Below are 26,954 nucleotides of genomic sequence, written 5' to 3'. Positions count from 1 at the left end.
CTCACCTCATTGGCTTGGTTCTCTCCACTTGGAGACAAGTGTCTCTGTCACAGAAGCATCACTGGCTGGCTATGAGGTCAGCTTCATGGATGCATGGTTTGCGCTTTCCCTCTTCACCAGGACAGCAGCCATGGGGAACTCTACCTGCCTTTGTCAGTTTTACTGAAGAATTGACTGCCCAAGGGACTGGCCCAGACGGGAGGGGGTCTGTGGTCCCTGGTGGAACAGCAAGTGCCATCAACACTGCCATGTCCTTGAAAACTCACCACAAGCATGCTTTTGTGTCCACAACTGTCCTGCAAGTTTCCAACTGTCTAGAGGCTATTTTTAGGTGAACGACTACGGCAGTGAATGGGATCTATTGACAGCGAGAGTCTCCCTTACACTAGGCCTACACTTACTGAATATGCCTCTGAGCCAGCTGCTGTCAAAGAATAAAGGGCAGAGCCCCTGTCCCCACGGAGCAATTTCTAAGGTCTGAGAAGAATGCCTATCTAATATCTTGCTTAATGCCTTCAACAAAAGACTTTTTTTTGGGTCTTTCCCTTGGAGCTCAGAATGCAGAGGGACCCCATCTGCAGCAGACATGTTAACCCACAGATAAACAGAGGGAGGAGAGAGGACTCATCCACACACAAGGACTGTGACTCCGGGGCCAGTGGAGGGACCCCTCAGAAGCCAGTGATTGAGACTAATGGGAAGATGGAGGTGTCACCGTGTCATGAGGAGGGTGTGGGTAGAAAAGCACAAGAGATGTCATACTATGGAAGACATGGAAGTGCTTTTGGGTCTTCCCAGGAGTCTGAAAGCAAGCCTTCTGTTTACTCTCAGATAAGGAAGAGACTGACCTAGTCATTATTGTGAGCCCGGGGATTCACAGGGCACAGGACCCCAAGGGAAGCCTAGAGGCTGTTCCTGCTCATAGAGATGGAAGCAGGAGACAGCTCCTACTATCTTTCCTCTGCATCTTCCAGATGTGCCAACGTGTAAACAGTCCATGGCCCAGCCTTCCTTTCCTGCCAGTAGGGCAGCACTGATGTGGTACCTTCCATGAGTTCTGCCTCATCATTAGGCTAAGGGGGAAACCAAGGCACACAGATACCTGAGGACCAAATGGCCAGGCCCTCTGGGACAAAAAAACAGAACTGAGGCCAGGCATGAGGGTCTGGCTAAAGAGCCTGTAGAGACCTTCACAAGGCCAATAGAACCAGGCACCGAGATGGTGATGGTAAGGGACGATGAGAATCATAAGGGGGCATGTCCCTTGGTCCCGGGAGACAGGAGGACACAGGGAAAAGTTGCCTTGGCTTGAGACCTGAGTGGACCAGATAGACAGCAACCTTGTGGACATGGGGGTGAGTTCCCTGTTACTTAGATTCTACACACAGGTACCTGCAGCATAAGTATTTATGCCCTGACTCTCAGATCTTGAGAATCCCCAGGAGCTGTTTAATATCCCCCCTACTCTAAAATACGAGCAGTCAAGTGTGTGAAGCTTCTCCTCATTGCTCCTCAAGCCTGACAAGATGCCCCTCAGCCCCACCCTCAGAGCCCACCACTTCTGACAGTCTATGAAGAATGCATTTCATTCTGTATCAATTACTAGGCAGTAAGACAAGAGACTTCTGTCTAGGCGTTAAATACAGGAGAGAAGCAAGGTGAAATAAGGCAATCAAATTAAAAAAAAAACAAAAAACAAAAATCCAGTGCCTCAGTACTTCCTGTTTGAATCTGCACTGGTGGAGGGATCCCCCAGATATGGTTGCTGAACTAGGAAGGGCTGGCCCATCCTATGTGTTCAATGCTGGCTATTAGTTCTTCCCAATCGGTCATCAATGCTCAACACATACCCCCCCCCCCCAAATATATAACATGAGCAATAATGGTCACAATCTGCAGGCTCTTGGAGCTCCAGCATGTGAAGTATGAGTCAAAGAAGCAGTTTCACTTTTCACTCGGGGAGCTGACAAGCATGACCAGAGGGAGAATAAAATAACATTCCACTCGCATAAATATCAAGCAGCCTGCTCGAGACTGATGGGCCAGGAATGTATTCTTAGCTATCATTCCGGCAGACAGGCCCAAGGACACTCATAACTTATTTTACAATCATTTAGTTTCAGCTCAAGTGGAAAACGTGACAACTTATCTCTGCCGACAAGATGCTATATCGAACCTCACAATTAACTCTCCTCCGATTATCTGCCCAGCCGATCATTAGCTGAGTCCATCTCAATGGACTGTTGTGGGGGGCTCATCTGGGGAAGTGCCTATGCAGAGGGTTTCTCATATCCAGGGAGCCAGCTTTTTGCTCCAGTATCCCATTGCTTTTGTGGGCAGGGAGCCAGGAAGTGCCTGCTGGGAACTCGGGACCTCTTCCGGGATCACTCTTGGTACTGTTCTCACATGTGAACCCTGAGTAATACCTGCCCTGTGTTCTCCAAAGCCTCGGAAGGTGCCATTCCAGACAGTACAGGGATTGGGGACTTCCTAAGGTAAGCCTGGTTTGAAGGCAGGATGATATGAACTTTCTCCTAAGAGTCACTATAATCCAAGTAAGATGGCTGGCTATCACCAAAAGTATACAAAATGCTTTAAACCATGTGTTCCAAAGAACCACATGCTCCCAGGAACAAAAGGGAGAAAGAAGACACCAGGAGAGAAAGGAACAAGGTAGCATATGTAGTGTAGGCGCTGACAGCTCTGTAGTGTCCACAGGTACCTTCGCTCCTTTGGCTATGTTAGGTACAACACATTGCTAAAATCTTTTAGGTTTTCCCCCCTGTATTAAAAGAATTCAGGATTTTCAAAGACGGAGCCATCTGGCACTGCCAGAGGGAACCGCTGAGGGCTAAGGCCTTCCACAAACTCAACAGCAAGTCATTGTGGGAAGTAGAAAATTAAAGGCCACTTGCTTTGATCCAAGGTCAACAATGGGAGACTCATTTGGATCTTTAATAGGGCCTCTGTCCCTTCTGAGGCTCAGAGGGATGTGTCGGCTGGTAAATAAAGAAGAGGCCACCTTTGCCATTGGAGGAAATCACAACATCCCGGGTCCCTGTTAAAAGGTGAGTGTGAAGTGAAGTTCAAACCATCGCCCTGAGCACAGAGCTTTTGACGGAGCTTGCAGCGGGAGGAGGCTGACTTCACTCCCATCTCTGAAGATGTTTCAGAGACTGCCATTATTGTGTGCTTCCTTTTGCAGCACACGCAGGGGTATACAATGTCAGAAGGGGCAGAGGGACACGGCGGGGGGCCAGGAAGATGACAGGTGTTAGGGGAAAGGAAAAGACAACACAGTGTCAGATGGAGTTACAAAAAAACGGGGAGGGAAGGCGCACAATAGGAGGGGCCAGCTCCGAAAGAGGGACCAGGGGAGAATAATTCCTTCCTGGACACTTTCAATTACACCTCGGGCTCTGCAGAGGAAGTTCGGATTTAAGCTGATTCCCAGCTAGATGAAGCTCTCATTACCAAATATGTTCAAATACGTACCTTTAAAAAGGCACAAACTGGGTTCACTATTTACCTTAAAAACAAACCCACAAACTGGCTCCACTATTTAGGGCCAGGTTTTCTCATCTTAGGTGATAAAAATGTCCTGAGGGTGATTTAGGAGAGGTTGCAGAGACCCGAGGCTATGTTAGAAACTAGTAAGTTACACTTCAAATGAGTTAAATACTTTATGTGGATTTCACCTAAAAAGAAGTAGATTTTAAGGGGTAGAGGAAGGTCACTGTATTAAACACTACCAAGAAATTAAGTAAGAAATGCAAGAAACAAATTCGACTCGAGTATAAGAAGGTGGGGAAGCAGTTTAGGGGATCCCTGGGCAAAGGCCAGCACCAGTCTTGGGCCATAAGCCTGGGTTTAGGGTAGAGAGTGAAGTGGCTGCCCCACCCAGGCTCCATACGGAGGCAGGCCGATGGCTATTCCTGCTGGGGGAAGCACGGCTGTCACGAGATCCTTCACTTCCCTCCCTGGGTTACAGCCCGGCTGCATCACTGTTTTCTTGCATTCTGCAGGTTTCTGGGTTTCTCTTGGGTCTTGTTCATAACCAGAGGCTTTGGGGATGTCCCCTCAGCATAAAGATAGAAGTGCACCAAACGGCATCCCCGATTCAGAGGACCACATAGTGGTCAGGGGACATGGACTGTCGGAGGAAGCTGGGGTTAGGCCTGTGCCACAGAGGATAGCGACTGGCTATGTCGGGCAGGGTTTGATATTTAAGGGTCAAAAATCAAACTGTTCTCTAGTGATTTTTAGCTGAAGGCAAGCTGCACAAAGTTTAAATTAATCTGGTGTACTTGGAAAGACGTAAAGGCAGGCTGAACAGGGCATGGAGGTGGGAATGAAATCACTTCAAGAGATTCCCATTCCCTCCCAGCCTCATCTCTTTTTACATAATCAGCCACAGCCATTTTTCAAGTTTGGTGCTTACAGCTGCTAAATTACAAAGAGTCTGTTTCCTGAGGGCTGCCTTGGCTGAACCAGCTGGGGAGAGACCCGGTACATGTACAAGGAGAAAACTCCAGGAGTTAATTAGATGTATGATTGCTCTCTGATAGCATGATTCCACTCCCTTTTGGAAACTTAGTTGTTTCTATAAAAAGTTACAAGGAGGAAAGAAGTTTCTAGCTGCTGAAGGAAGGAAGGCAGGGTTAAGATGGCTAGGCCCCCGATGCCCCTGTCCAGGGTCCTGAAGATGTCCAAGTTTCTAGCTTTGTACAAAACACACACAACTTGCTAAATAGGTAAATATGCTGACATGGCTGCTTCCTTGCGGCCCAGCCTTAATCTCGCACCTTCCGATGGTACTGCAGGGTTGCATGGACCGGACATACAGAAACACAGGCTTGGGAAGGACTCAAGCTGGTTTTGACATTCAGTGTTATGTGTCAAAAACATAAGAAATAGGACTCATTCTTTCTTTCTTTTCTTTTCTTTTTTCTTTCTTTCTTTTTTTTTTTTTTTTTTTTGCTGCTCATAGGCCTTGGCTGGCATGACTGTTTGGTATTGCTTAAACAGGTATCAGTTTTAAGTCACAAATTAACACTTTCATGTATTTAAACATCAGCGAAGTCTTTAAAATATGAGTCCAAGTCTTACAGAGCACTGGATGCACATTACAAAAGCTTCTAGAAATCCAGAGCTCTCTCCACCAATGATTTTTGGGGGACAGTCAGGGTGTCACGTGACATGGTTCTAAAATAAGGGCAGTTAAGAAGCAGTTCAAAATCCAGGCTGGCCCTGGGCTATCTTGCCGTGGTTACAACACATACTTTAATTTAATTTCTTCCCATGTAAAACAGGCAATCCTCAACTCCTGCTCTGGACTTGCCTCACCTGCTCTCTTCTCTACCTGGGCCAGAAGGACTCCCACCCCAAACACCAGAAGCTGTGGCAACACATAAGCCTTCAGCCATGTGGCCACTGAAGTACCAGATGGAATGGATGGACAGACAGACTCTCTTACCTGCCAGGCTCTGCAAGAGACCATAATACCCGCAGCAAATAAAACAGGAGCTCTAGCCTGCAGCCAGAGGTCCTGGGGAACAGTATAATCCATACAGAGCCTGCTTTAGGAAGATGGCAGCGACTGCTCCCTAGAACCAAAGCCTGAGGTTGGGGAGACCTGGGATGATTAGGGGCGACAACACTACAGAGCAGCCTCCTCAGTCCTGAAGACTATGTAACACCCGCAAACAGCCATTCTCCGGTGACCATCATCCAGCAGGGTTAACCTCATGATGTCCCAACTGGAGCTGTCACCAGACAGACACTGCTTATACTAAAGAGTGGTTATTTCATAGGGAAAGTCTTGGTAACTGCTAGAGAGGTTCTTGCGATTTACTTTCAGAGGTGTCATGACTAAAGCTATGTGACTCACCGTGAGACAGACCTTGGGCAGCTTCCCAGCTCTAGCAGTCATGGAGGTGGGAGCCATCTCCCTTCTGTGCCTGTCTCTTATGTATGAGTGTTCCTCTGCTCACTCAATGTTTTCACACAGACACATTCATGTCTATAGGTGTTTTGTTTGTATGTATGTGTGTCTGTGTGCCATGTGCGTGTGTGTATGCCTGATGTCTGAGGAGGTCACTCAGGGGCATCAGACTCCTGGAATGGGAATTATAGACTGGTGGCAAGAACCGAACCTGTGTTTTCTGGAAAAGACACTGGGTGATGTCTCCAGACCCCCTCCCCTTTATTTTTAATCTTACTTAATGTGACTGGTGTACAGAAGACATCAAACACTGGATAGATGTTTAATAAAAAAATAAAATAAAATAAAAGATGCCAGGGGCTGCTGAGATGGCTCAGTCAATAAAGTGGCCTGCCTTGCAAGCATAAGGACCTGAGTTCAGATCCCCGATCCCTATGTAGCAGCTCAGTGTGATGGTACATGTCTATAACCTTGGCACTGGGAGTTCAGAGGCTAGACTGCAGGAGCTCGTGGGCCAGCCAGTTAAGCCCGATTGGCCAGCTCCAGTGCCAGTGAGAAACCTTGTCTCAAAACACATGATGGAAAATGATCAAGGAAGACACACCAGCTTCGGTCCCAGGCCTCCACATGTGTATGCATATATGTACATAAAATACACACATGTACACATACACACACAGATGAGTGCAGCATGAAGAATAAAGTCAAGTTTCCAGAAAATACAAATATACCCAGCATACCCATATATAGTAGACTCACAGGTGAACTTAAAACCCAGGGCTTCTAACTACCAGTTGATACATCTGCCTCTACGTCTTTAGAGCCAGAGTAATATGGAGAATAAACTGCCAACATATTATAATGATAAATTATAACTTATTTTCCCTCAGGGGTTGCATGTAACCTTTTTTAATCTTTAAAGTTAACTGTGGAAAACACCAGGGTATTTTTTTAAAAAATGAAATCAGAAGCCGATTTGTACAATTCACCTTCCCCTGTTGATACTCCAGAAAACACTCTACACCTTGTAAACATCTATGAGGTTTCAAAAACCTGTGTGATTCCTCCTAAACAGGAGGCAGGTGGATGGGTCATGGAGAGGGAGCCGCTTGGTTCCCAGGCCTTTGTTGAGGGTAGATGGTAGACTGTAGATACACAAGGCAGATAACATCGTGGTGTCCGGTGCCTCAAAAGGAAGGCCTGGCCACTTAAAAGAAAGTCTCAGTTTCCTAGCCTGTCTGCCACACCTGGGCTCTGACAATTGCCCCAGTCAAGGGACAGAGGCTACCCAGTGGGACAGGACATCCCTGCCCTTCAATCTCTACTCATGGGGAATGCTTTGAAGGTTTTTGGTTCTTCTTGGAATTAATCTATAGTGACTCTGCTGTAGCAATAAGGGTGGGTGGGCGGGCATGAGACAAGGCAGGTGAGGCTCCGCCTAAAAGAACCACAGCACTGATGACACTCAGTAAGGGTATGTGTGCAAACAACAGAGAATTGTTGATATAATGGGAACACCCCTCTGCCCACCCCACCATGTGTAGATACTCGAATATACAGACATAGAGGAAAGCTTTATCTTGGACCTGGGAAAGTTAGTGGAACAAAACCAAACGAAAATGATCAGTTGGAAAACAAAAACCAGGTGCACTGCCCTATGCCCACAATCCCAATGATCGGGGGATGGCAGCTGTGCCACATGAGATCCTGCCTAAACACATCAAACATTTTGTAATGCAATACTCTCACCGAATAATGGAATCCTATTCTTCAGTGTGATGGACTGACGCAAAGACAAAGAGGTGCTTTAAAGTGTCACTATTTATATCACTTGGAAAGACACCTGCTTTCAATATGTACAGTCTTTGAATGATATGAACTATTTTGATAAAGGTATACTTAAAACACACCATCGACGTTTTGAAAATCTGTTCTATGAGATTAAGAGATGAGTAGTTGGAGACTCTGGTGATGACCTGAGCACCCAACTCTTTGAATTTTGCTAATGACTGTTTCTTCACATGGGTTAGTACCAAGGCTTGGAGCCTGAGGAAGAGCAGGTGAGTCTACCCCTGGCTCTGACTCTGATGCTGCAGAAGCCTGTATCCTGGGATAGAGTGGTAGGGAGATGGGAACAGAGGGTCATTATGCACTGACAATTTGGTAAGCTAATGCTAATGTCTCCTTGGGCGTGCTGGCCCACTTCCATCAAATGCAACCAATGGGGACCTCATGAGAAGCTGAGCACCCTTCATCTGAGCTGCTGGATGAAGCCAAGTTCCTGAAATGACTCAGTTAACACCAAACAACTGTGTCCTCCTGTCCCTTCCACCTCAAAATAAGAAATAAGGAGACAGAGGGGGTCTAAGGCATGGCTCCAGAGTCAAGAAGACTTTCTGCTCCTCAGGGGAATCTGAGTTCAGTTCCCAACACCCACATGGTGCCACTCACAGCCACCTGGAACTGCAGCTTCAAGGGGTCTAGTGCTCTCTATTTGGCTCCCATGGACTCTTGCACATGTGAGGCAAACACACACACACATACACACACACACACAGGTAAAAATAAATCTGAGAATTACTGGGAGACAGTTCCTGAGCCCGAAACCAACATTTAATAACCAAGACATGGTGGGATACAGTGCAGTCATGGGGCATAACCTCCTATATATAAGGTTTTGGGTTTAATTATTTTTGTACAGAAAAGAATATTAAGGGTAATATCACTTCTGGCAAATAATGATGATCAATTTAGCAGTCATGTTGAAACACTAAAAACAAAACAAAAAACCCAGAACAGACTTCATTTGCTCTTGAAATTTGGGCTTTGTTCTGGGGGGAGGAAAGAGAAAGAGGGAGGGAGAGAAAGAGAGGGGGGGGAAAGAGAGAGAGAGAGAGAGAGAGAGAGAGAGAGAGAGAGAGAGAGAGAACATGCCAGCACCATCAAAGTGTTCCAAGAGCCAGGGTCATGCTTCTTGGGGTTTGAAGCATTTTCTCCATCATGACTAAAATTTTGTCAATAGACTTCAGTCAGACCTGATCTTTGGGAAAATTGCTTTAAAATCAAACAAAAAGATAAGATTGTGTTCCAAAACATAATAACTGACATTTCCTTCTTTTTCCTTAAGCAAAAGCCCCAGCCTGCTGTGGCTGGCAGCAGGGTCAGGAGTGGGTGCAGCAGAGGTGGGATCTGGATGGCTAGCCATCAAAGCACAACTCATTCCCATTCCTCTTCCCTGCCGCTGCCTTTGATCCCCCAGGGTGAGGTTAAAAGCAGCAACTACCTGAAGCCTCCTCAGCCTGGGAGGACCCCCTCTCCACCTGCTTGCACACACTGCACCATTTCTATGACTGGAGCCCTCTTCTAGGCTGCACTACCCTCCTCTGCTCCCCACTATTGCACAAGGCTTCAGACCATTGCTCGTTTTCTCTCACTATTTATGCCTGCCCACGACATCCTCTAGCTTGGCGCTCCCAGCATCCTGCTGATTGACAGCCTGAGAGGTCTTGCTGAGCAGGATGAGGGCCAGTTACCACCAGGTGAGAAAACTATTCCCAGGTGAGCAATCTGGGCCAGGTACCAGGAGTTTCTTATTCCAGAGTTCTCCAGGTACAGACACCAGGCACAACCCAGACCAGATGCAGCTGTCCACTCTATACTCCATGTTCTCAAGTTCCAGCACAGGCCTTCATGGTGACGGTTAACACTGTCAAACTGACGCAGGTTAGAACCACCCAGACCTCTGAACACGTCCGCAATGCTGATTCTAGATTAGGTTGAGGTGGGAAGATACACCCTAAATGTGTACAACATTGCTCCATGGGTTGAGGGTCTTGGGCTGAGAAGCAACCAAACAGCATTCACCTCTCTGCTTCCTGACTGCAGAGGCTATGTGATCAGCTGCCTCACACTCCTGCCTCACACTCCTGCCTTTCCCACCACGAGTACCTCAGAACTGTGGGCCAAATAACCCCTTTGTTCCCTCAGTTGCTTCGGTCATGAACTTGATCACAGCAATAAGAAGTATTCACAGTTATACTCTCACTTGTAGAACACCCCACTTTCAGGCATATAGCTTCCTGGCTATTTTTAGCATCTCCCAATTGGATGGAGGCTATGGAGCAGGGGAAATAGGTGTCCTCCTTTCCTCCAACCTCTCACTCTCTGCTGCAGTGGGGATTGGATGCAGGGCCTCATCTGTGAGGCGAAAGCTCTAACTCGGCTGTGGTCATTACCTTTCCCAGCAGAACTTTCCATTCTTTGGGAACAGAGACCCTGGATTCTGGTGCTGTGACCGTCAAGGGACTGGATGAACAAGCTGTACCCTGCAGCTTCTGCTGCTAATCCAGGGGGATTTAGGCCACAGGAAGAACTGGTCGTATCAGGATTTTACTTTATGAGTAGCAGAGGAAAATTCGAAAACAAAAACAAAATCAAATTTACTGATGATATTGCAAAGCATGCAGGGCTCCCAGGCTTTATATCGAAAGTGGGCACCTAAGGAAAACCCACTGGGCATGCTCAGCCTCAAATGCATGGGGGATTCCAGTTCTGCTGAGAGTAAGATCTGTGAGACAAGGAGATGGAGATGAGGCCTTGCGGAGTGACTACATGCTGAACTGTCAGTCTCTGGACTACTGACTGCTGTGCTATGACTATACTTCTTACAGGTTATACGTTAACACGTTTCTTGGGAAAACCCTAGTGATACCACAGATGCAAGTATGAGCCTGCTCATACTGAAGACACATTTGCTAGCTTCTGGAAACAAATCTCTGGACTCCAGCCAGCTAACATGCTGGACAAAGGCCTGGGGCTGCAGTCCTAGCTAGGGGAGAGGCAGGGTGGGGCTTGGGGGTGTGGCTTACTTCACCTGGTGCCATTAATACAAAATTTGATGTCAAACAAAGGGCCAACAGCTGGTTTAAAGCAGAGTTTCCAGGCCTGAGGAATTAGGCTTAACTTTTTGATGCTTCTAAAGGAATTCTGCTCCATCTGTAGAAAATACTTCTCAAGTTCTGTGCTTACCTCAGCTATGTACAGAATCCAGAAAAGGATTGAGAAAAGTTAAAATAATAATAATAATAATAATAATAATAATAATAATAATAATAATAATAATAATAATAATAATAATAATAATAATAGCATGCCCACCTAGGAGACAATCCAGAGTGCTGTTACAATGCTTTGGACAGCTGTTCACACACTGGTGTGACTTCTTGAACTATAAGCAGCTGTGATACTCATGAGGTATGTGCATATAAAGGCCTTTCCGGCTCTGTCTTTCAAAAAGCATTATGATTGTTTTTCTCCAAGTAAATGCACGCTTTAAGAGACTGAAATATACACAGAAACCCTTCTCTGCAACTGCAGTAAGATTTTAAAGCCCCACTGTAGAAATAATGTATCAATTAAAATAGCATTTATAACTAAATATGTTTAAATGCTTCTTCATAAAAAGGCTAAAACTTAACTCGTTTTAAATAACCATCTGCTTCTGCCATATAAAATTTTTAGTATCATTGTGTAATTAATATTAATAACACTTTCCGTTAATAATCTTATCTGTCAGATGATCAGGCAGAGATTTAGCATAATATACGTCCACTGACGGAAGTTTGAGAATGCAAAGCGACAGAACATCAACAGGAGGAGGGGCACGAAGGAGCGCACACAGTGGATCCGAGGCTGGCCCCGTGCACAGGCAGCCGACCTCCTCCTCTGGGAGTCCATGTCCTCAGTCTCGTGGCTTTCCTAACTGCTCTTCCTCACAGTGCGCTTACATCATTCGCCTTCCTGCCTTATTTTATCAGACACCCCTATGGTCTCTACACAGTTACAGCTTCTAACACAGGAAGCAAGGAAGGTTGAAAACCTACTGGATATTACCATGGGCTGGAGACATAGCTCAGTTGGTAGTGTTTGTCACACATGTGAAGACCCAAGTTCAATTCTCTGAACTCACTGGTTTTTTTTTTTTTTTTTTTTTTTTTTTTTTTTTTTAAATCCATGTGTGAAAATTCAAAAATCTGAAGGCTGGAGCAGGAGTTAAGAGAACTAGCCAGTCTTCCAGAAGATACAGGTTCAGTTCCCAACAGTTACACGGCAGCTAATAATTGCCTTTAATTCCAACCCTAAGGGATCCAACAACCTCTCTGGCCTCTTTGTATGGATATATGTGCAAGGCAAAACACCCATAACAATAAAGAAAACAGTTCTATCTAGCATTGGTGAGTATGTGGTTTGAGTAAGATGTCCCCAGCATATGTTGGAGTCTGAATACTTGGTCCCTACTTGTTGGCTCCATTTAGGAAGACTTAGGAGGTGTGGAGTTGTTGAAGAAAACATGTTACTGGAGTGGGCTTTGAGACTTCATAAAGCCACAGGCCATTCCCAGCACATGCATGCACGTACTCACGAGACCAAACCTTATGCCAACTGTAGGAGAGGGTAGCATTAACGTTTCTTGTGCTGCTGGATTTCTGACAACCATGGGAATTACAAGTGAGCATTTTCCAGGCCTATGAGTATCATCCAACCATGGGACAAAATCGTGTCAAGTATGCATAAACAAATCACCCAGTCTCCTTTGACCTTGGTAACCCATGCACTTAACACATCGCTTACACTTTTCTGCCAACCTGTAATGGAGCTGAAGTATGATGCATTCTAAACTAAAGTTAACCCAAAATTTGTGTCAACTTGACACACTGGAGTCACGAGAAAATGCCTCCGTAAGATAAGGCCATATGCAAGCCTGCAGATTCTACAGTACAGAACCTTTTCTTAATTAATGATTGATGTGGGAGGGCCCAGCCCATGGTGGGTGGTATTACCCTGGGCTGGGAGTCCCAAGTTTTATAAGAAAGCAGGCTGAGCAAGCATGAAGAGCAAGCCAGTAGGCAGTCCCCTCCATGGCCTCTGCATCAGCTCCTGCCTCTAGGTTTGAGTTTCCTCTCCTGACTTCCTTCAGTGATGAGAAGTGTAAGCCAAATAATCTATTTCTGCCTCAAGTTGCTTTAGTCACAGTGTCTCATTAGAGTAATAGTCACCTTAAGACAGCTCCTAAAGTGGGGTCTGAGGAACAGCACAAGATGTGTGATGGTACTGGATAGAGTCCAGGTAAGATGATGGGAGATGAGACAAACAGCCCCTCTGTTCCTGCCCTGGTCTGCCACACCTGATATGATAATTCATGTGGACCCTCTTCCTGGAAGCCACATGGGCACACACTGCCTTGTCAGGACCCTGTGTGGAACCCTTCTGTGCCTTACCTCTACCTGTTGCCTTGACACCCACCATTAAGCTCCAAAGAGATGTTGTGCCATGCCTCAGCCACTGTACATATATATACACCACGTAATCTCAAGGCTAAAGAGGTCCTGACAGCACCGAGGCCCATGTGATGTGTCTCTCTGCTTGGGGACCACTACCAATGTATTTCAGGGCCCCACTACACATGGTGATGTGCTTACTGCTAGAATCTTCCCTCGGTATCTGGAAAGAATAGAAGCCAGAGCCCTCTGGGATACCACAAACAGTGGGTGCTCAAGTCCCTCATATGAAAGGAACTTATACATCCTCCTATGTATCTGAAACCCTCTTAAGAACATTCAATACCCAATACAGCATGAACACCAAGTACACAGGTGCTACGCTTTGGGAACAAGTCTGTACCTGTTCAGAAGAGATCCATACTTTTCTCTAAAGGTTCCCGATCAGATGAGGATGCAAGCAAAGACACTAGGTCAGAGGGCAGCTGAAGGAATGAATGGTGTGCGGTGGCCAGTAAAAGCATACTTAGTAACCCAAACATGAAAGTATGCAGGATAGAACAGAGGTGTGTAGCAATGGGGAATGGGGAACTGGGGGTAGCAACCAGAAAGACCCAGATGCTATGAAAGCAAGAGCTTCCCAGGATCCCATGGGGATGACATTGGCCGGAATATCCCACAAAGGGGATGGAGAACCTGTCAATACCATATCCAAAGGTTAGACATGCCCCCCAACCCCTGTTGAGGAATGGGGCCACTCATTCATGTCCAAAATTTTAACCAGAATTGCTCCTGTCTAAAAGAAATACAGGGACAAAGAGTGGAGCAGAAACAGAAGGAAAGGCCATCCAGAGACTGCCCTACCTGGAAATCCATCCCACATGCAGACACCAAACCCAGACACTATGGCTGATGCTAAGAAGTGCATGCTGATAGGAGTCTGATACAGCTGTCTCCTGAGAGGCTCTGCCAGATTCTGACCAATACAGATGTGGATGCTCAAAGCCAACCATCAGACTGATCACAGGGGCCCCAATGGAGGAGTTACAGGAAGAACTGAAGGAGCTGAAGGGACCTTCTCTGGCATCAATAGGAGGAGAGGCCCTTGGTCCTGTGAAGGCTTGATGCCCCAGTGTAGGGGAATGACAAGGCAGTTGAGGCAGGAGTGGGTGGGTGGATAAGCACCCTCATAGAAGCAGGGCATGGAGGGGCGTTGCAGAGGAAAAACGGGCAAAGGGGATAACTTTTGAAATGTAAATAAATAAAATATCCAATAAAAAAGAAGAAGAAAGTGTGCAGGGTGGCCCAACTATGACGACATCCTCCACCTACTCTCATGTTCTCCTTACTTGACAAATACATTTCAATTTGTCTTCTCATTGATTATCTCTCTCTCCATCCTGGAGACAAGCACTTGTGGGACAGAGGGCAGAAGTGGCAGTGGTGAAATACAGGTCACCTAGACAGACGTCCAGACCTTGCCTATAGTTTCACTCATGACTCGATGTCCGAGTCTCTCTTGTTGTCATGATCAAATACTCTGACAAAGAGACTTAGGAGAGAAAGGTCTGTGCAGGATCAGTCGAAGTCCATTCAAGGAGAAGGTCACAGCTCCAAGTTGGAGATAGAGGGTCACATTGAAGCCTGTACTTTAGTCAGGAAATAGCAGGGAATGTTTGCTAGCCAGCGCCAGTGAGCTCCCAAAGCCATGGACACTTGGGCAGAAGTGGGAGAAGCTGTGTAGAGCTCAAGACTGAGGGCAAGGCCCTCAAGTGACTTTCGAGAAAAAGGAAGCTGGCTTCCATTTCCTTGGAAGCCCAGGCCTAGGCACTACTGCAGTGTGGGTTGAGCTAACTCCTCCCCACGAAGCTCTCTGGTTACTATCCATCAGATCCTCCTTCCACAACCACGGTTACTACAAGAATACCCCAGCCATCAACGGCTATACTCTCAGTAAGGATTAAAACACCCCTGGAAGAGAACCAGTGGTCTGAAAGAGAACCAGTGGTTTGGAAGACACTGAGGGAGGGCGCTATAATGCCCCATGGCATTGGCCATCTGTTTCAAACAAGCCTAGACTTTTGCCTGGTGATGGTAAGAGCCCTGCTTGGCCTTCAGGCATCAGTCACTGCTCCTTGTCCTAGTGACTGGGGTGCCATGTGGTTGTCCTACTTCTTCTGAGTTGGCAGTTACTGCTGGAAATAGCTGAGAGCCAGAACTGTGGAGGCAGAGTACAAAGTTACAGCATTCTGATCAGGAGGGAAAGGAATCCACCTTTCCCCCTGTGGCTGGTTACCAGGAAGCTTCTGCTTTCTCTCACACCACATGCAGAGAAGGGAGCCTGGGTCATCCTTCTAATGAGGCTGCCTAGTGTGGTGTATGGAGCACCTGCCCTGTAGGGGCTTAGTCAGGAGTGCAGGCTTTGAGCCACAAGAGCACAGGGGTAGAAGGCTGACTAAGCAGGGGATGGTTCTCCAATGCAGGAGGCTTTAGAAGGGACAGATGCGGGGGAGCACTCAGGATCCATGGGCGAAAACACCCATGTCTTCCTCCTTGTATTTCTTTAAAAAAAAAAAAGAAAAAAGGTAATTTGTGTAATGCTACATCTTAACTCTATGTAAGTCCTGCCTTAGAAAAACAAAACCATAGGGAAAAGAATGTAAGACAGACCTGTGTGAATGTGGATACTTATTAAGGGTGTGATCTTAGGGAGTCATGGTTCTCAAAGAATGAATGTCAGGGTTAGGCATGAACCGCATTCTAACCCTCCCTTCATTTAAAGCTGCATAAATTAATAGATCAAAACCCAGCACTGTCCCATTACCACCACCTGCTGGTCAAGTTCTAGAATTGCCAGTACAATACCCAAAGACAAACCGGTAAAGCTAAAAACCAAATACCCAAAACCAACAAATTAAAACAAAACAAACCACAGAAGTCATAGTTCTTATCCTTAGACCTATAGGGACAGTGTAGTCGCTGGAATGTCTTCCTGCTCTCAAATGCAGAGTTGCTGACCCTTCTTGGATGGGGCACAGCAGAAGCCATAGATAACAACAAAACCAAGTGCAGATAATTACCAGAACTACAGCGTATTAAAGGAGCAAAATACTTCTATAGTAGGAAAAGTACTTGAAAATTAGCAAAACTCAAGTACTTCCATATCAAGACTCACTGTGTTATAACAACCATAGGTCCTGGCAGGAAGACAAATAGGAGCCCACACACAGGACCCCCTCCTCCCAAACATGTAGGTTCACAGGTACAAGTACACGCACACAGATGTCAGATATGACTTCCCCACAGAAACATAAATGGTGTTTGTGTTTAACACTACCAAAGCTGCACGAGCCAGGCAGCCTGAAGGGAGCTGCAGAGTCCTATGAAGAAATGTATTCACCATGGCAGCCAGTCATTGAGGCAGAAGATAAACTGTTGGATTGAAGCAATCTGTGAAAGGGTGGAGCTATCAGAACAACCTGACAGCTGGAGGGAGGGGGGCTGTTCTGAGTGCTGCTGCCATAGCAACAGCCACAGCCGAGGCCATCAGGAGGCTGGCACTTGGAAGGGATAGTGTGGATATGGTATTGGTGATGGGGGAATAGCCAGACACTCCAGAACACTGAAAGACTAATGCAGGGGTGGGGGTGGGGCTGTGACACGGGCTCTTGCCCTTGGCATGAAGATGATGCTTCTAAAACAAACACCTTGCCTTGAAGTTCGCTATGACAACCAAGTTTGCTATAGATGGTCCTCCGGGGACCCCCTGCTGGAAGCAGGAATGCTTACTCCTGCCTAACACTTCCAGAGAAGATTACACATAAAAGGATGATTAATAAAAAATAAAAAAAAAAATCACAGGCTTCCAGTAAGAGTGGAGAAAACCCTCAGCCAATAGTTGTTGCAGAGATAATTGTTCTGAATCTATCAATAATGCTAAGCTCCTCTTCATTGACTGCAAACACCAATTTCTTTCACCCAGGATTATAAGTTGGTGTTCTCGGGCTCACTACTGCCATTACGGTGATAAACAGTTCAGACCACAACAGGATCTGACGTGTAGATCAATTCTGGGTCCATAAAGAATCTACACAAGAGGTTCCAGGACAGGAATTTACAGCCACCAGTTTTTTATTCTCTCTTGCTGCAAAAATTACTTCTGTCAAACACTTAGGAGAGTGAGGAAAAATGTAAAAAAATTAATTTTTCATGTACTACTGGAACAGCCTTTTCCAGTGCAGAAGTCCAAGACGAATATACTCTGCGTTTAAAAAATTACATGGCGCAGCATGTGGTACTTAGTGGAAGAGGACCCAATCCCTGCTGCTGCTTGAAAGCCAGCAGACAGCAATTTGAAACCCTGAACAGAGCTGTCTAGATTTTTCTCTGAGGGCAGATGCTGGGCTCACATTAGCAATGCCAAATTCTATTACACGTTTAATTCTAAACCTCAGGTATTTAAATGTAAAGCCACACAACAGTAATAGCCATAAAGCACTGTACATTACATCTCAGAATGGGTTCCTCTTGCCGGCTCCTCTTAATTTAGCCAGCGCCTCCCGCCTCCCTCTTACCCACTATAAAGTCATCTAATTAGGAGATGCTCAGAGCTGCCTAGAGGCAGATGCTCCAGGGGTACCTGTGTGTCAAAGGGGGAAGGATTGAAAAGTTCTCTGAACCCTAAGTCTTCATTTAGGGTGGACAACAAGGCAGAGAAAAGTCTTCTAGTGCTGGGCGAGAAGACAAGCCCTTCACAGTGCAGGTGGAGGGAAGTCCTACGCTCCCAGGCTCTGTCTGCACTGTTGCCTGCCATTTGGCTAGCTGCTGCCACCCTGACACACGGACCAGAGGTGTGTGTGTGTGTGTGTGTGTGTGTGTGTAGATTAGGTGGTAGATAAAGTGATTACAGAAAGAAGGGTCTTGTGTCAGAGTAAGAAGAAAAACATGATGGAAAGCCCTCAGGCTTCTTTCCTTGCTATCATGGAACAGCACAGGGGAACATGTGTGATAAGAGGCTGTATAATGCACTTATACACACATTTTACTTATGTGCCCCACAGGATTCTGTGTTCCTGTGTCCCTTAAATATGGTGGGAAATGGGGCTGGCCCCAGATGGATCTGTGCAGTAAAGGTGGGACAGTGACAGTGGTACTCAGAGGGAGGTGGCACGTGATGCCTGTTCTAGTATTTGGGAGCAGCATGGACTTCTGGGAACTGTCTGTCAGACGTTCCCTCTGTTCAGGTCACCTTTCCTGACCTGCTTCTCTCTCGGTTTTGAGAAGTCTTGATCGGAAGCGTTTGTTTGTTCCCGTCTGTTGGAGCGCTGTGGAACAACCAGAACTAAGATGGTGTTTACCCAAAGCAAGCGTCCTGCTGCAGCAGCTGCTGGGTCCACAGGGAAGACCTGACGTGGAATCTTTTAATTACAACAAATTATGCTAAAATGACTCTCAAAACCCTGTCTGATAGATTACATACAACAGTGGGAATTCCCTTAAATACCGGTGAACAGGCCACAGACAGAATGCCACAGGCAAAGCAAGCTGCAGCAGCCAATGCACGGTACACGCTGCATAATTCATGCTGTCACACACACATCAAAGGCAGTTTCCAGGGTGCCGCATCTGTCCCCCAAGAAGCAGGCCACACTTGTCAAAAAACAAAACATGGAAATCTCGGAGAGATGACAGAGGGGATTCCCCGGAACTCAGAAGCTATGCCGGGAATCCTGGAAGACTGAGAGGCAGATGAATTGACTCAACAGTACAAAATACGTGCGGATGGTGAGATGCCAGCGATCCAGGCAGGGCAGAAGACTGGGATATAACATCTGACACCCTTCTCAGCTCACTATGTCCCTGTCTTGTCACCACAGGTAAGACACTTGTCCCATCTGCAGCCTCCACTGTTAGATCTGACCGGTGAAGAGGACTCAAGGTCTAATCCCTGAGCAGAGAACAGATGGATGATGGCATGTGCATGAGACAGGAGATCAAGGACAAAGTGCTCACAGATGACTGGTGAGACATGCGTGCCACTGTCACAGCAGCCCATGGCACCATGCTCCCAGTGGAGCATGGGCACCCTGGGCATTGAACCCAGCCCCTGGCTTTCAGAGGACCTGGAGATGGCCACAGTTTGTGTCCCCTCTTACCACTGCTGATGGCTGAGTTTGCAATGACTGTAGCGTCACTCCACTGGTCGGCACTGGAGACTGAGTAGGAGCGCTGGTGCATGCCATCGGGTCGGCTGTTGAAGGAGACCAGGCTGATGCCGCTTGCCATCTGAGACCCAGACGCACTAGTGACATTCCCTAGGAATAAACAAGTCAGGTGAACACCACGCCGGACTGCAGACCACAGAAACCAGCACGACCTTGTCTGTGGGGCCTCACGCTGGGACAAGTACCTGACCCTCGCACACCGCTGTCATCCTGCCTACTCGGTAAGCCAAAGGAAGCCTTGCACAGCACAAGATCACGAGGGAAAAAAGGGCACTGCGAACCCCAATGGTGCCCCGTTAAGCAAGTGTGAAGAAAAGCAAGGGCAAATGACCATATGTCCTTCCAAAAGAGAAACGGCCCTACTAAATCTCTAAAGACAGGAGAACCAGCAAGAAGAGAAAGAGCCACCACAGGGCAAAAGATGACCATGGGGGCTGGTCATACCAACCTATTCACACAGGCTCATCTATTGGGAGTCAACTGTCTGTTTTCAGGGGACACTGCTCATAGAACAACTTATAATCAACATAGAGGTGCCACGGTGGAGACCCTGAATACTGACCCTGAAGAACAAAAAAGTCACCTGGTGGCTTCAGAGCTCACAGGAGCTGTGGAGAAAGGTAGTTCTTTTGTAGGCACAATGACTTGAGTCAGCTGCTCAACATCAAAACACATGATGCTCACACCAATTTTAGACTCAATAAAGTAATTTCATTTCTCTAAGGCTTAGCTAGCCAATCATGTCCACAGCTTGTAAATTAGTTTCTTTGAGAGGTGTTGTTTTGTTTGATCTTTTTGATTTGTTTGTTGTTTTAGGACAGGGTCTTTCTCCATGGCCCTGGCTATGCAGGAACTTACTATGTAGACCAGCTGAGCTCAAACTCACAGAGAAGGCTTGCACCACCATGCCCAGCTACCAGCTTTCCGGGTTTAAACTTTCCTAGCAGTTTTGATTCAGAGCTGTCTCAATGGAAGGTTTTCTTGGAACTTGGCTTTGGGTGAGTGGCCCATCAGTAGTACCCAAGTCTGGCCAAGAAGAAGCTTTAAAAATTGGGCTTCTGATTTTGATGGCTAAGGGGTAGGGTCGAAAATATGAATTCTTATGTACCTGTACACACACAGACACAGACACAGTCACACACACACACACACACACACACACACACACACACACACACACACACACACAGAGTAACATTGTGTTTGATGAAAGGCAGTATGAAGCAGAACCACAATGTGTTAAGTAGAGACTGCTGATTTATCTGTCCCATCACTGTAACTGAACACCTGAAGAAAGCAGCTTAGAATTTTGTGTTTGATGACAGCTTGAGGGAACAGTCCACTGGTCACATTGTAACTACAGCCAGGACACTGAGGGCCAGTGCTCAGCTGGGTGCTCTAGATTTCTTCAGCCTGGGGCACAGATCATGGAATGGTGCCACTTGCATTTAGGGTCCACTCTTTCTCAACTAAAACCCAATCTACTGATGTCCTCACATGCCTAGATGATCCTATAACCCTTCAAGCTGAAAATTCACACTAATATAAAGATCTCTCCACTAAAAAACAGCACAACAGAACACGGGTTCTTCACTGTTGTCTGAACTGAGTGTGCTTTAAACCTAAGAGGGGAAACCACCTGTGCGAGTCCAGACCAAAACCCAGAAGTGACAGGAAAGGGAAGAGCTAGCTGAGGGCCACATACCTTCCTGTTCACAGATGAGCAGGCCTGAGAGTTCCCAAACTGTAGAGTCCCTGCTTTCAAGATACAGGAGTCTCAGTGGGCCTTCGAACACTTAACTAAGACCAACTAAGGATCTAGAGACACAACCACAACTGCAAGCAAAGTTCTTCATCCGGAAGACATATGGGTCCCGATGCTTGAAAGTTGTTGTGTGTGTGTGCGTTGGGGGCGGGGGAGGTTCAAAGCCTCAGGGCCAAGTTCCCCCATCTGTGATGCTCTGAAGGCATAGGAATGTCTTAACACCGTGGAAAGAAACAGCAATATTCTAAAGCCCATGTTCTGGGGGACAGTGTCATGAATCATAAGACCCTGCTCTTGCCTCACACCTCTTAGCAACTGGAAGGGACTACTGTTACCAAGGAGACATTACACACAGCTGCCAGGATTCTTCACATGCCTCTTTTGAGGCCACCCTGAAGCTGCCTCTTGGTATACTAGTTCCCATAGAACTGAGGCAGCACGCTCCAGAGTGGGTGAAGGGCACAGAGCTGTGCCTGCCATGCTGTTTCTGTGGCCCCTCTGCCAGGCTGTTCTCCTAGGAGCCCCCTAGTGGAACTGTGCCCACTGCTCCTCAGGGCTCCAGAGCAAGGAGAAGAGCAGGGCAGGGATGTAGAGGAGGGAGGGCAGACAGACTTGGGGCATCTGTTCTGAGGCTGTTCCCCAAGCCTGCTTTAGGCTGTCTGTCTGCTTCCTGTGGCATCATCCCCCCACTCCCAGCTTAGGTATCCACACTGCCCACTCACTCTGGTCCTCTTTACCCGGGCACCCTGATGCCACAATCTACCCATCTAGGCCTTATTTACAAAAGAGACAGCAAACCTACCCTAGTGTCTCCCCTAGTTCGCTCCCACTTCTATCCCATGAGGTGTGCAGATGGAAGCTGAGGGATACGGCTGCCATGATGGAAGAAAGTAGAGACTGTTGGGGGTGATGAGCACACCGATAGCTACAGTACTAAAGAGCCAGAGACAGGACAACAGTGAGCTCCATGCCAGCACAGGCTAAAATGCTCCTTCTCAGAAGAATTTAGTGTGTGTGTGTGTGTGTGTGTGTGTGTGTGTGTGTGTGTGTGTGTGTGTGTGTGTTATTACATGCCTCAAGGAAAGAGGGGGAGACTCCTCTTTGGCTTTCAAGGTCCTCCAAGCCCATCCAGTCTATAGAGACTCATACCAATTACCAACATGTCAAGATGAATCTGCCTACACAAGCTTTATGCCCACAGGCCAAACACCTTAAAATTGAAAACAAGCTTGTTCATCTTCTGGTCCACCATGACAATGCTCAATACCAGTCACTGTTTCCTCTGCCCATTTTCTAGCAGTGATGCTGTGGTGGTGTCTTAGGGTTTACGTTGCTATGAAGAGACAGCATGCCCAAGACAACTAGTACACAACATTTAATTGAGGCTGGCTTAAAGGTTCAGAAGCTCAGACCACCATCATCAGGGGCGCATGGCAGCATCCAGGCAGGTCTGGTGTAGGGGGAGCTGATAGTTTTACATCTTCATCTGAAGACCACTAGAAGACTGGCCCCCACAGGGTTTAATGGAGGGTCTCACTGTCCACCCCCCACAGCGACACACTTTATCCACACACCTCCTAATAGTGCCACTCCCTAGACCAAGCATATTCAACCCATCATAGATGGTTAGTTTTAACTGCCATTAGACAATCTAGACTCATCTGTGAAGAAGAATGCCAATGAGTGGCCTGTGGGTACATCTGTGGGGCACTGTCTTGGTTGCTTTAATTGATGGCCAGCCTGGCAGTGGGTGTCTCCATTCTCTAGTCTTGGGCCCTGGACTGTAAGGAGTGTATGAAGACTGCTGAGTGGTAAGGATGGGCACTTTTATCTCCCTCTGCTCCTCACTGTGGACTCCTGCCTTGACTTCCCTGCGCTGACAGACTGGAAGCCGGAACTGTGAACTAAGACAAATCCTTTCTCCTTGAAGTTGCCTTTTGTTGAAGTTGCATTTTATCAGAGAGAAGAAACTCACAGGCATCCAAGCTTTTGATACTGTTAAGATTGAGAATAGGGTAATCAAGTTACAGTAAGTGGATAAAACTACAAAAAGCTCGTGGGACTTTGTGTTCAGATGCTTTCATAACTATCTTCAGCCTCACGTGACCCGGAGGCTGGAAACCCTTGTTGAAGGGCAGGCCTACAGGACAACCTAACTTTTTGATAGTGGCTTTCTTGATAGGTCAAGGGAAGAAGAATTCCCAAGTCTTCATCACTGACTAAAGGAAACATGCCTTGGGGAGGAACCATAAGCACCTGAACCACAAGAAAACCTGAACTCACAGAAGCAGCACAGACATTCAGTGGAGATGTCTGAGGATGAGCTCAGGGTTGTCAGGGCTTCGTCTAGTGTTGGGATGCCAAAGTGCTGGAAAATGAAGGCAGGTTTTCTGCAAGTATTCATGCTACCGACCACACAAGACAAGACTGTAGCATCCCTGGCTGCTCCTCTCAATTGCAAACCTCCTGCGGTTTGTCAAATGACATTTAAGCACAAGCCAGATGTATTAAGATGCTGGGTTTAGCAGAGCTCACTTTCTCCAGGGAGTCTCCAGGGAGCCAAAGGGGACCTAAGCGGCCATGGAGACCTGCGTCCTGAAGGGCCCTAGCTATCCTGGCTGCTCTGAGAAAGCACGGACTCAGCAGCCCTCAGTTGCCCAGACACCCCAGATCACAGTGGCAAGAATACACTTACTGCAGTTAGGACGCTATACTCTGAGCTGTGTGCTTGACCTGAAGTAGTGGCCATGAAGCGCTCACAGATAACATGTTTGCTTATGTACAATGACTTTGTACCCTAAATAGAGTTAATTTTGGGAATCTTATCTCAAAACAACCTTGGGTTAGCAAGGGGTTCAGCTGACAAAGACATTTGCTTTCTGATGACTTGAGTTTGATCCCTGGGACACACATAAAGAGAGGAGAGACCTGACTCTTTCAAGCTATCCTCTGATCATAAAATATCTCCCCCCCAATAAATAAAAATTAAAATTTATGGCTTCTGGCATCACTTGGCTAATGGGAAGGTCTGACAGCTCTGGTCCTGGCTTTGCACCTGACATATGAGCAGAGACATAGTCACCTGATTTATCCGGATGCACTGGCCTTGCTGTCTTCTCAGCCCCCTGCCTACTGGTTCCTACTCTTTCATGACCTGGAGTTAAACAAATTTTCCAAATACAAAGAGAAATATCCCAGAAACCAACAGTTCTGATTTCCTTTGGGATTAAAGCTCTTTTTAAAAATATGTACTAATTTATTCTATTTTAACACGAGTGTACTGATTGTGACACAAAGAACCAAAATGTTTTCTCTGTTGTGCGCGGTGTCATATGCTCAGCACTCAGGAACCAAAGGCAAAAGGACGGCTGGCAGCAGGTTCTGTGGCAGCCTGGTCTACATCATGAGCTCCAAGCTAGAAAATGAGACCTTGTCTCAAAAACAATGACAGCACATTAAACCAGACACCCTCGGGATGATGCAGGTGTGTATCTGTCCAACTGAAAATAAGAAAAGTATGAACACCAGGAAATGTTCCCATACTGACTACACTGTTCAGGAGCCCATAAGCAGGCACTGCCTTTAAACATAAATATATACGAAGGAATGTTAGACTTGGAGGCAAACCACTGTCCAAAGCTGCACACAACATATGAAGTGGTGAGTCTGCCTATCAGGACTAAGAAGCATCTCCAGTCCACACATTTCCACCCCTTCAGTAAGTCTGCGAGGCAAAGGAACAACCCTACAATGTTTAGGATTTACTGAGTTTTTTTTTTTGTTTGTTTTTTTTAGCCTATACCCATTTCTAACTGTATTAGGGAACGATTTTTATTCTAATTTCCTTTCTGTTGCTATAACAAAAATTCACAAACCAAAAGAAGCTTAGGGGAGAAAATTATCTGATGATTCTGGGTCACAGTCTATTACTGAGAGGGGGCAGGAACTCAAGCAGGAGCTTGAGGCAGAAACTATGGAGGAAGAATGCTTACTGGCTCACAGATTTATGCATGCTTAGTTAGCATTCTTATACAGCCTAGGGGATGGAGCTGCCTGCAGTGGGCTGGGCTCTCATATCAAGCAATAATCAAGACATCCCTCACAGACATGCTCACAGGCCAATCTGATCTAAAAAATCCATCTGCTGAAACTCCCATCTCTAGGCTATGTCATACTGACTTGAGCAGTATATAATGCTTTTTTTTAAAAATACACCTGCAAACATGTAATGTGTAGTTCTGTTTCTGTTTCCAAGCAAACATCACTAATTGCCCAAATATTACTATCCCCCATGTACAGTGTTCACAGGGGAGTGTATAGTAGGACCTGCCTAGGACACCACATAAGGAACTTACATGTCTGCAAACATTCACACACACAAGAACCAGCTATGCTTAAGATACATTTATTCTTCAAGCACTTGAGGGCTAGAACTCTCGTTGGGTGGCAATTCACTTCATGCTGGCAAGTTATTAATTAGGCCAAGAAGCAGGAGTCCTTATCTGTGAAGGACTGTGAAGTCAGTCAGTATCTGACTGTCTGAGAGCGAAAGACCTTGACCTCAAGACCACTTAAGACAGAAGTGTGTATAAGCACTGTCTCAGACACCTTCAAAGCCAGGCTGAAGTACACCAGTGATGTGTCAGTGACTTTGCTCCCTATTATTAAGTTGAAGGGCTGGGGACCCCTACCTATCTGTGTGCAGATGTTACACATTTAGTGAAACCTGTAACTACACCACCCATGACCAGGGTATATCCTGAGCTACCCAGTGCTAGAAGTGTGAGATGCTCAACAGGATTGAGCTGCAAACTAAATATGACAGGAGTCCTGCAAGACGCAATCACACCCCCAGCTAAAGCTGCCAGCCTGCAGAAAGCCATGCCAACCCCCAGCTTAAGAAACACCCAGCAGAAGTCTAGGGTGGGTCTCAGCCGAGGAGCAACCTCTTAAGAGATCACATGCATACTTTGTCAGATAGCATTTTGTTGGTATACCTGGAAAGGTGACATAAAGTGGGGTCTTTGGGATGTGGAGGAGTCTGCAGCCCCACAACTGGTACCCACTGGAAGCCATATTAGGTCTCCTCTTTGATGGGATGGAAGAGAGAACTGGGGTGAGTTCTATGTACAAAGCACAAGCCAGTCACAGACAAGAGCCCACAAAGGAAGTGTCTACTCCCTGAGGCCAAGTGGCTACTGGAGTCCTAGGGGCTGAGTCAGCTGGAACAAGGCTGTGTGTCTCTTTCTCTCTTGCACCCTGACACTCTTGTGGCCTCACCACACTTCCATGTGCCCTACTAGCCACTGTGGTCAGGTGGCTTTGTATGGACCTTGGTTTTGTTTGAAACTTGTGGGTGTGACCAACAACACCTTGTTTTGTGCTTTTTCAAGGGTGTCTGCAAATCTCCAGTAGGACAGACATTTCTACCACCTGAGGTAATGATGTCAGATTCTATGGCAAAAGTCGGGGTGACTGGCTTGTCCCCCGCTACAGAAGACTGTCCTGAGTTCTGGACTGTACTAGCATGTTATGTGCCATGCCATCTTGAGAGAACTGGGCCTGGGGTAGTGACAATGATGACCTTCTGACTACCGCTGCTTCTGGGGTGGGCTGTAAATTATACTAGCCCACAAGCCTTATCATGTAACAGGTTGGAGCAGAAGGAAGGGGACTCCTGTGTTGTTCTTGCACTGATTTCTTATCTTAGATGCCTTATCACATCAGCCTTAGGCCCTGTGTAC

General features: G+C 46.7%; 1 protein-coding gene across 4 annotated transcripts in view; it reads right to left on the bottom strand.

The window, feature by feature from the left end:
- The window catches only part of AGAP1 (ArfGAP with GTPase domain, ankyrin repeat and PH domain 1), a 414,013-nt gene that overhangs the window by 97,827 nt on the left and 289,232 nt on the right, over nt 1-26,954 (bottom strand). For 2 of the 4 annotated variants that reach the window (XM_080932933.1, XM_080932934.1), the window contains exon 12: nt 19,377-19,535. The exons of the other annotated variants lie outside the window; for them this stretch is intronic. In XM_080932933.1, the coding sequence (XP_080789059.1) occupies nt 19,377-19,535 (159 nt within the window). The remainder of the gene's footprint in view (nt 1-19,376; nt 19,536-26,954) is intronic. 4 annotated transcript variants of the gene reach the window in all.

Source organism: Micromys minutus (assembly GCF_963924665.1).
Source record: "Micromys minutus genome assembly, chromosome: 19".
In the NCBI taxonomy this organism is placed as follows: Eukaryota; Metazoa; Chordata; class Mammalia; order Rodentia; family Muridae; genus Micromys; species Micromys minutus.
Note: the sequence above shows the minus strand (reverse complement) of the source record. Positions and strands in the feature narration are given on the sequence as shown.